This window comes from Sceloporus undulatus, chromosome 1, assembly GCF_019175285.1.
Source record: "Sceloporus undulatus isolate JIND9_A2432 ecotype Alabama chromosome 1, SceUnd_v1.1, whole genome shotgun sequence".
In the NCBI taxonomy this organism is placed as follows: Eukaryota; Metazoa; Chordata; class Lepidosauria; order Squamata; family Phrynosomatidae; genus Sceloporus; species Sceloporus undulatus.
Window position 1 is genome coordinate 180,784,365 of NC_056522.1, and position 10,226 is coordinate 180,794,590.

At 39.9% G+C, this 10,226-nt stretch overlaps 1 protein-coding gene across 1 annotated transcript in view; it reads right to left on the bottom strand.

The window, feature by feature from the left end:
• Window positions 1-10,226, bottom strand: part of MACROD2 (mono-ADP ribosylhydrolase 2) — a 1,190,526-nt gene that overhangs the window by 132,668 nt on the left and 1,047,632 nt on the right. Inside the window, exon 11 of the mRNA XM_042468449.1 lies at window positions 3,650-3,733. Coding sequence (XP_042324383.1) covers window positions 3,650-3,733 — 84 coding nt within the window. The remainder of the gene's footprint in view (window positions 1-3,649; window positions 3,734-10,226) is intronic.

A 10,226-nucleotide genomic window follows, 5' to 3' on the forward strand; every position in this document is an offset into this window, starting at 1 on the left:
CTGTCTCAAGAAAAAAAAAGGGACATATCTTAAACACTGAAATGAAAGGGGGGTTGGCACAACACAGAATCATAAAATAAGTTGTACTCATCTTGCTTAAATGTTGCATAATGTATATAATGTAAGCTATATGATATACATAAGCAGAGTTTGGAAATCAGCCTTGGTATATTACCATTAATTTATTAACTGCTTAAACAATGATTTTTTTTAATTTAATGGTTAAAGGGCTAAGATGCCAATAAGTATAGTAAAAATATATAGTTTGTGTTCTCTTATTTTTTAAAATTTCTAGTTAATGTGGTGGAAGTATTTTTTAGGGATTTTACTATTAACTAATGCATTTCTAAATTAGTCTGTTAGTGTAAATGCTAACATAAGAATATATATTATCTTTCCTTCAGAGAAAAAGTAAACACATTTTCTCCCCTTTGTTTACTATATGAAGATTTCACACTGATGTGTTAGGCTCTGCCTGGAGGAAAGAACTGGAATAATACAAGAACTTTTTATTGGACACGAAGGGAGGCCACTGGCTGAAATATGTCTGACCTCTACTTTACTGAACAGCAGTCAAGACCTTTGGCCATCTAACTTCCTTCAGCTGCAGATGTAGGCCTTGACTTTTACAGCTATTTATTAGTTTGGATTGTGTATATTTTATATAGGGACAATTGATTATTTGATTGATTTATCATATCTTTTAAATATCCGTGTGTGTGTGTGTGTGTGTGTGTGTGTGTATACACACTTAACCATCTTATATTATTTCCTTTTTGTTCTGGAATTTAAAATAAATAAATAAACAGGGAAAGAAAACCACAGAATGTAGAATTTTAAGTATTTATTGAATAGGAATGGCTACAGCAGGGATGCCAGCATACTACCTGAAATGTGCCTTTATAACTATTATGTGGCAAAGGCAAATATGTTACACTTCTCTCATTGCTTTATTGCCAGGCTGAAGTTGATGAAAAACACTCTAAAGTGTGCAGTTAAATCAAAATCTAGCTTCAAGAGTGTATGCTCCTTCCCTTCATGTGGTACCAAAGTGGACTCCTCAGCATTGCAATTGCCAAGGATGACATCTGACCCTTTCAGTTACTATCTGGAACAGAGACAACTGGAATTAAGGAAAACCTAGATTAAGATACTGAAATATGGGAAACCTAGTCTCAGCTCAATGGCATTGCTGCCTTACAACTTAACTGTGGTTAAAGCATAGCTGTTCTGGGGAAGGCTTCAAAGGAGGGAGGATGCAATCTGTAGGAAGGCTTTCAACTGGTTAATTATGATTAGCAGGGAAATAACTTTTTGTCTTCACTAAACCCAATGGTGCTGACAGTGATGGGGAAGGGTCAGATAGGAAAGTTATCATATCATGAAAGTTGGGTTGAGATCCCTAGAAATTGGACTTTTGGAGGGTCTACGTCTCTGGACCTACGTCTCATCCAGGAAATGAAACCCAAAGAATACATTACAAAATGAATTTTGGCATCTCAATATCCCAGAGTGGCTATTGCTAAATTTAGAGAAGGGTCCCCAACCATGTCTCTTGCCTGGGCCCAGTGCCAGCTTTCAGCAGCCATGCTATGGGCTCCCTGTTCATTCCTTTTTCATGGGTGCTTCCATCATTGCACAGCACCTTTTTCTCTTTGGAATGTAAATCCTTGTTTTTCTCATTATTGCGTGTGGGAATGAGAAACCACTGTTTGTTTTTAATTTTACTGTCTGCAAGACAGCCATATGACATTTTTTTCTCAGTCTAAAGGAAGTTTTTTTAATTGGAAAAAAAAAAACAATTTTTGCACAAACTGGGTAAATAGTGCACATTTCCTAGCTAAACAACAACCCAGCTAAACAACAACCGCTGTAGTATGAACTTTTAAAAATCGGAAGCATCAGTTGAGCTGTTTGCATCCTTTACTTTAGTTATTTATTTCATTTATACACCACCTTTCTCCCAGAGTGGGACCCAAGGCAGCTCCCTTGCTTCAGCCAACCAACCAGCCAGCCTGACTGTGTTGGTATGTGCTGTGCTTTCTCTGCTTTAGCCTAGAGATATTTTGCACGAATTGCAGAAATCTCAATGGGAAAAACAGTATTCATTGACTCATTCTAGTGCTGGGAGAGAGAAATCTCTCAGAGAGGTTAACAAAGACTTGGCAGGATGTCTTGACATGTTGAGGCAGCCTGTCTCCTTGAGAATGAGTAATTTAGGGAGGTTTCATCAGATGCCCCCACCATTGCCAACCTGGCCATTCACTCTCTTCTTTCCTTCCTTACCAAGTAATAGGAAGGGGGAGGCGATCACACAACTAAAATAACATCCACTCCTGTTCTTTTGTTTTAAAAAACAGCAAGCAGTCTGTGAAGTGAAGTTTTGGCAAGTGTGTCACTAAGGCTTTGCTCTGTGAAATGTTTAAGAAATAAAATAAAATTAAACGGTGGAGACAGCAGGGGATGCTGGTGGTGATGCCTTCAGTGGCACTCTGAGTTTTACACTAAATATTAAAGGAGCTATGCAGAGTGGCGAACCTTATCCCCAAACCAGATTTCAGCATTTTGGATAACATGTTCAAAGTAAAATGCAGAGCAACATCCCATTTTATTGGACCCATATGCCACCTCTGCAGCAAGGAAGGAAAAGCCAGAATCCAGTTTCTGTTATAGCAGATTTGGGGGCTGTCATTATTTGTGAACTGAGAATTTAAACCGAACTCTATAATTTGAAAACAAGTTGACAAAACTATGAAAGTCTGTTGTTGGTTTGTTTATTAATTCACCAGAGTCATTATTAAACCACCATTCCTGGTATACATGACAACCCAGGACTCTACTAAGCTAAAACTGAATTCTGCTTTATTCTTCCTCCCTGTTACTAGAGAAATGGGGAAAGGACAAACCTAAGGCCCCTTTTTGCTTGTGCACATAAATCTTGTGTCTCTGTGTCTGTGAGTGTGTGTGACATGTGTGTCTTCACCTCCTTTTCACTTAGAGTGATCCTAAGGTGAGGAATCTCTCATGGGGTTTTCTTGGCAAGATTTGTTCAAAGAGGGGCCTTCCTCTGAGGCTGAGACAATATGGCTTCTGCTTGCCCAGGGCCACCCAATGAATTTCCAAGGGAAAGTAGAGATTCAAATCCTGGTCTCTCAGAGCTCTAATCCAACATTCAAACCACCGGACTATGCTGGCCCTCTATAAATCATGACTTAGTGTTATGAAAGAGCACACCTTATACTAGTCCTCAATAAAGACTGGCTATAGCAACCAAGCAAGAAATAATTATTATTCCAGGCCACACAACTTAGAAAGCCATACATTCTGCTTTTAAAAGCCCACTAAATACAAAACAGCATCCAACCACTGAAACAATTGTTATCTCTCTCCTCCTAGAAAATATGACCCCGTTATACAATTTAGGGACAAAATTATGCATGGGAAAGATAAAAGCAAGTTTGCTTCGCTTGCATAACCTAGGGCCAAACTGCACTAGGGAGGGATAGAGAAATTGCATTGTAAATATAGACATGAGGAATCGTTTAAAAATAAATGGACTGTAGACTGTATAATTTTAAAATTAAAGGGAACCCATCTTGGTGTAATGAAAAACTGATAAATGACTCAAAGGAGGCTTAATCCCACCTACCCTCATTATCATCTTCCAGGTCTTCAGATTGCTTTGCTTTGCATTTCACGGGTGAAGGAGACTGGCCTTTCTGCTCCACTCCCTCTGTAAGAACAAAGAATTAATGAATAGATGTGGTTTCTGAAGTACCATTGCTTTCTATTAAATATGAATGTGGAAGATATTGGAAGTATAAATAGACTTTTGAGTTTCTTTCAGTGAGGAATATCTGCACCTTTAAGTACTGTGAAGATTGATTTCTGCCTCAGACTGCCACTATCTCAGCTGAAAGGGGCATTACTAGTCTGAACTCTGAATGCCATATTTCAAAAACTGACTTAAACGTACATATAAACCAACAACTTCATGCTCTTTTAATCCATTTCCCAATTCTAAAGTGTTATTATTTGTTAAGCAGTGAGAAATGCATTCTATTGTATGACTGTAATAGTTTCACTTGAATGTGCAGAGCTGCAAAAAAAAACCTCAGTATGGTATACAGACAAAGAATAAGAGTCTTAGTAACACAGCTCAGTTGAGGAATAGTGCATGGACACCAAAAGAGATAGCCCGAAATAGTGGGTTGTCATCCTGTTCAACTAGTTTCTAGTTGAATGAAGAACAACTTTTATGAGCTAAAAATAAAAAGTAATACTGTTTCATAGTATGTCCAAATGATGCTAGGCATTATAGACTCAGGCCAGTATGCTTTGTCAGTATACCAGTATAATTATGCCAGCAGCAGGAGGAAAAAGGCTGTAAGTATGCAGACTGCGAAGTCAGACACTGGAGAAATGGGTTGCTTGGAGCCACCAGATTTTGTCAGTCTTTCCTTGCTACCATTATGTGACCACTAGTATAGTACACAAACAAGAGTCCAAGCATAGTATTTCAACAATAGCATTATAAGCATGCTTTGGTATATTAAAATGGTCAGTTCACTCAACCAACGGCTGTTTCCCCCCAAAAATGCCAACTGACAACAGCAGTCATGAAATAATAATCAAGATCCATGATCTATGGATAAAGGGCCCAAATACCCAAAGACATTAGATCTCATCTGATCTTGAAAGCTAAGCAGAGTCAACCCTGTAATAGTTGCATGAGAGACTGCCAATGAATACTGGGTGCTGCAGGATATATTTCAGAGGAAGGAACTGCCAAAACCACCTCTTCAGTATCCCTTGACTAAGAAAATCCTATGAAAAATTCATGAGGTCACCATAAGTCGACAGCCGACTTGAAGACACATACACTTAGCTGATCTGTGACAACACTATTTTCAGTTTAGTAACACAGTCCATTAAGCCACATCCAGAACAAAAGAATTGATAGAATAGTAGATAATATAATGCAGGGAGTTCTATGAGAAAGCCCCACAGAGCAGAGGAGAGTTAAATAACCGGTGTGCAAAGTTGGACTGGGAGATGGCATACTGAGACAGGGGGTGGGAGTGGGGGGAGAAATGGAAGGAGAGAGACAAGTCAGTCAAATGTAGAATTGCTCGAGTTTCATTATTTTTCTTTTTAAAATTCTGCAAATTCTGCCAAATATATGTAATACTTTTATATACAAGCCCGTGGTCCCCAAACATTTTTGGCCTACTGTCCTTTCTCCTCTTGGATGATAACCTTAGAGCTCCCCCAACACCTCTTTCTTAATATTAGATCCACTGCTTATGCAGCAACAACCCAGCCAGTGGCATCTACCTCAGCCATGTTCAGCTGACCACCACCTCCTCTTCTACTTCATCCTCTCATGTGCAAATACAGCAGTGGCAGCAGCCCAGGCCTGTTCCTCTATCCTGCCCACACCATCCTTGCAGGAGAAGGAAGGCCAGATGGGCAGCTGATCAGTTGCTGCCCCTAAGGTGACCAGGTGCAAAGGGATCAGTGACCAAGCAGCTGGTTGAGAGCAGGTTGAGCTGTGACCAAGAAGTCTCTCAACTGTACCGGCCTTGGCCAGCATGGGCAAGAGGCTTCCTGGTTGCTGTTAAGCCAGTTCCTTGGTCACTCCTCCTGTTGCACCCAGTCAGCCAAGTAGCTGGCTCAGCAGCAAGTGAGAAGCCTCTCGCCTGTGCCGGCCTTGTGGCATAAAAGTTTCTCCCTGGTGAAGAAGAACTATTTATCCTTATTCGCTAGGACAGATAGGGGCACACCCAGCTTCTCACTGATCTCCCCAATGGAGAAAGAGTTTCAATTCAATAGAAGTGAAGAATCGACACTCTTCCTCATCCTTTCCCAGAGCCATGCCTTCCCCGTACAGCTTTCAGCCATCCCCCCCCCCACATTGTTTCCTCTGCTGCCTCTAATCTTGATGAAAGCGAGCAGGAGCAGCACTGCAGATACAATCTGCCAACCAAGTCTTGGCAAAACTCACAAAGCTTAAGCAGGGTTTGAAATGTGAAAGCTCCTTTTTGCCACCATTTCTTCCCTACCTCAATGTGCTCTAATGCCTCATGCCTACCATAGTCCTAAAGGCTGCTAGTTTCCCTTGTCTTCCTTGCGCACCAATATTTTGACTGACCCCCGCCCCACTTTGCCCAATCACTTCAGTGTGTGGAACAGCACTCCTTGGTTTGTGCATCATGTTGACCAAATATAGGAGCTTTCTCTTGCCTGGTTTGTTCCTTGTCTGTTTAACAAGTCAGAGAAAGGACCCATGGTTCATTTTACGTTTGTTTTTCTACCTGCTTCCATCATGTGAATAATGTAAAACATCATTAGATCTATGGACACTGGATCTATAAACTTTTGTGCATTCACATGAATCTTCTCCTTAACAATCTTCAGTCAGATATGTCTTTGCCTCACCCAATGAAATGTATATAATTATCCTATGGTGTCATAGTGTTTCAGACATCAAAACACAATCAAGAGTAATATTTTTACGTATGGACATGTAATATTCCCTGGCCCTTTCTTAGCATCTGGATTCAGCAGACAGTTTATCAGACACTAGTGAAAAATCAAAAAGTCAAAATCAAGAGGATTTACTTCAGGGTAATTATGGCTAGGATTGGGTTTATAAACTGTATCATGACAATGTGGAAATGGGAAATTTATATTCCAGATATTCCAGAGGCAGCAGAAAAAGGAGCAGCTTTAATCCCCTTTGCCAAGGAAGAGTAACATACCTGACAGAGTGATGACAGCATATATTTCTGAAACAGGCTGATCTACAAGACTGCCTGAGCCAACAGCTCATCACTGTCCTTTGGGGGAAAGTGAGACTCCAAATCTCCTCAAAGGACCTGGACAGGTGGCTTCACCCTGCCTCTCTTTGGCTGCTTGTGCAAGGGAGAGAGTTCTTCTTTGGAGACTATTCTTGGGGCCATAGAGCTTGGAAAGGGCAAGGAGCAATGTTTTCCCAAGAATGGATAGAGGTGGAAAGCTAGGCCTTGCTAGAGATTGCAGTCAATGTGATTGATATTCTTTAAGTGTTTTATATTATTAGGTTACACAATTACTAGTCTGAACTTGTTTGTTTACATTTAAACAGTGATAAACCCATCTCAGTAATATACTGTTTGATAGCTTACAAATTTATTATTTACCCATGAAATAGTAAGTTGCAGACTTGGGTAAAAAGTAGGTCATTCATCACATCCTGGAAATTTTCCTCCCCCCCCCCCCCAAAAAAAAAAGCAGTTCTGAGATGGTATGGAAATGTAATGTGACAAAACTAAGTAAATTTAGTTGTTACAAAATTTACAAAATTTAGAGATTACAATCTCTAAATCCCCAGAATCGAGAATCCAGAACCCAGAATCCTCTAGGCAGTAAACCTCTTTGCTCCAATACAGTATTGGAATGCAGATCTTAAGCTGCAACTGTATGTCTACTTATCTAGGAATACAGGCTATCCAACTCAATCATGCATGCATTGGATTGCATTTTTAGAGATATGGGCCTTTTCTACATGAAAATGCCTTTTCAGTGGCTATTCCCAGATGGGAAAATCCCTTCCATAAAAGGTTTGGTTGGTGCTTTCTGTGTAATAGCCACTGACAGGCAAAGACCTTTTCATTTAGGCAAGATGGAAGGAACTGGCAAAACCACCTCTGCATATTCCTTGCCTATTAAAACCTTAAAACATTAAGGGAGGTTGCCATAGGTCAACAGGTGATTTGAAGACACACACATACTGTATAGACACACTGGCTTCTAACTTGTGTGGCAAAAGGGTCTTTTAATGCAATGTTAACCCCGTACTTTAATCTTTTTTTAAATTATGTATTAAATGTTTTTGAAATTGGTCTTGTGTCAGAAGAAAGGTAGGGCATAAATTAAATAAATAAATTCAGCATAAAATATAGGAATGGAAGACAGATGTAGAGTTACTGGAATCCATGATAAATTTTAGTTACATCTTCCCACTTGATCTTAGCCACTCCAGCAACATGATGCATGAAATATGACAGTATTAATGTGCTCTGGGCTGAACATTACAATATGGTGGCAGTGGATAAAAAAACAAAGGACCTGGATGGAAGTGCATTAATTATTACTCCATAGTATGCTGATCAATTTAAATTAACTTGAACTTTGTAATTGACATCAACTTGAACTGGGTTCCGATCAAGATTTAGAATATACTGCATCAACATGCATGTGAAATACTTGTTTTGCAAATCCTTTTATTCATTTCCCCTTGTCCACCATCTAAATTTAATGACTCACCAGACATTAGTGGCTGCTCTTGCAAAAATAGCTTATATTATGGATGTAAACATCCTGCTGTTCACTGGAGAAGAAAAGAACCCTCATTCCTCCCCACATAAGCATCGTTTACCAGAGTAATAAGATATATGAGCCATCCTGGGTGGCGAAAAGAAATGTAAAACAGAGAATGCATTTAGCTCAGTATGCCATGCATTCAGTCATGCGTTCATTAGTGGCCTTTTGCAGCTGTTTCAAGGGCCTGAAAGAAACCCAACTTTCTCCCCTTGCCTTGAAAGTGCCTTTAAATGAAGCTGAATTCAGTAAGGAACCTAAGTAAGAACCTGAAGTTTGTTCACACTATCACAGGTGACTCGAAATTGGAATAGAGCCATCAATTTGAAAGGTATTTGCTAGAAAAATGGACGAGAAATGTATACTTCAGGGACAGATTTTTGCTTTTCCCTATTAGAGGAAGAGGAGAGTGGACTCCAGACAACTAACGGTGATAATTCATAAAGATGGTCTATACCTATGGGTTCCATCTGCTAAAGTCATGACCCACATATGAAATGAACTGGAAGTACATTAATGATAGGAAATGGCTAATTGCAGTCACAACCTCAAATATCTATTACCTGACTACTCCCCTCAACACTAAATAGGAAGATGCTTTTCTTGAAAGCAGTAACTCCTCTGTACTGAATACACTGATGCACATGACAATTATGCAAATGTCTGCTTGCTTAAAAATAATTAAGCTTTTAAAACTAACAGGACAAAGTGACATGATACTCTAGTGGTGGAGGACATAAAACAATTACATTGACTTTGAAAATTTCATGATTAATGGTGTACCAAATGGCCATTTCCCCAAAATTGCAGAACCTTGGAGAACTTCATGATTTCTCATAAAAGGCAGGCACCAATATTTCTCATCTTACTGGACTGGATCCAGCTTTTTTTTCTGCTGGTGGATACACTCACTGAGCAGACTTTCACTCAGTATGCTTCCATAAACAGAAAGTAGAAGAGGTGACTTTCTGTCCCATCTCCTACACTGCAGCTCTTAGTGCCACCTCCACTGTCCCAGAAGGTTCTCTCAACTCTTTATAGCAGACTGGGGCTTACATAGGGATCATAAATTGTCTTGAATAAGGGCTGGATCCACTCCAAGCCTCCTCAAGATAATTGTGTATTGCCATGACCAGTGGTATGAAATACATACTTTATTCAGTCTATGAATTAACCCCAATTTCATCTACCAGGAATGCTTCCAGATCATGCCAGGATGTACCCCACAAGTCCTTGCATGTTATCTAGATACCTTGGGCCCAATTGGACCCTAGCAGGGAAGTCAAAACAATGGGGTTTTTTACATGTTGTCCAAATCCAGCAGAAAAAGTACAACAAGGTGCTCCCCCTGCGTCTGGATGATGGAAGCAAAACCCCATAATTTCCAACAACAAGTCTGTGAAGCCAATGATCGCATGTGAAGCACCTTATCTCTTGGAATATCATGTTAGGGTAAGTTCAGTGCAGCCTGTATTATGTGTAAGGTAGCCCATGTTCAGTATGGGCTGTGCTCTGAACATTCTGTGAATGGCTACACTCCGACATCAATTTTTCCTTGTTTTAATCAACTTGACAAGGAGAGAGGCAAATGACAAAGAGTGTCAACAACTTCCATTTCACTTGCTAATTTCCGCTAATGAATCAGAAGCCACTTTGCAGGGGGAAGGAAACAGATTTTAGATCCAATACAGTGAAATACCTTTTAAACCTCTTTTTGACTGGGATTTTTGGATATGTCTGCAGCAAAAGGAAGAAGGAAATGGTAGGGCTACTAAGTGGAGAATATGGCAAAATGCTAACAGAAGACAGAGAAAAGGCAGAATTACTCAACACCTTCTTTGCCTCAGTGTTCTCAGAAAAGG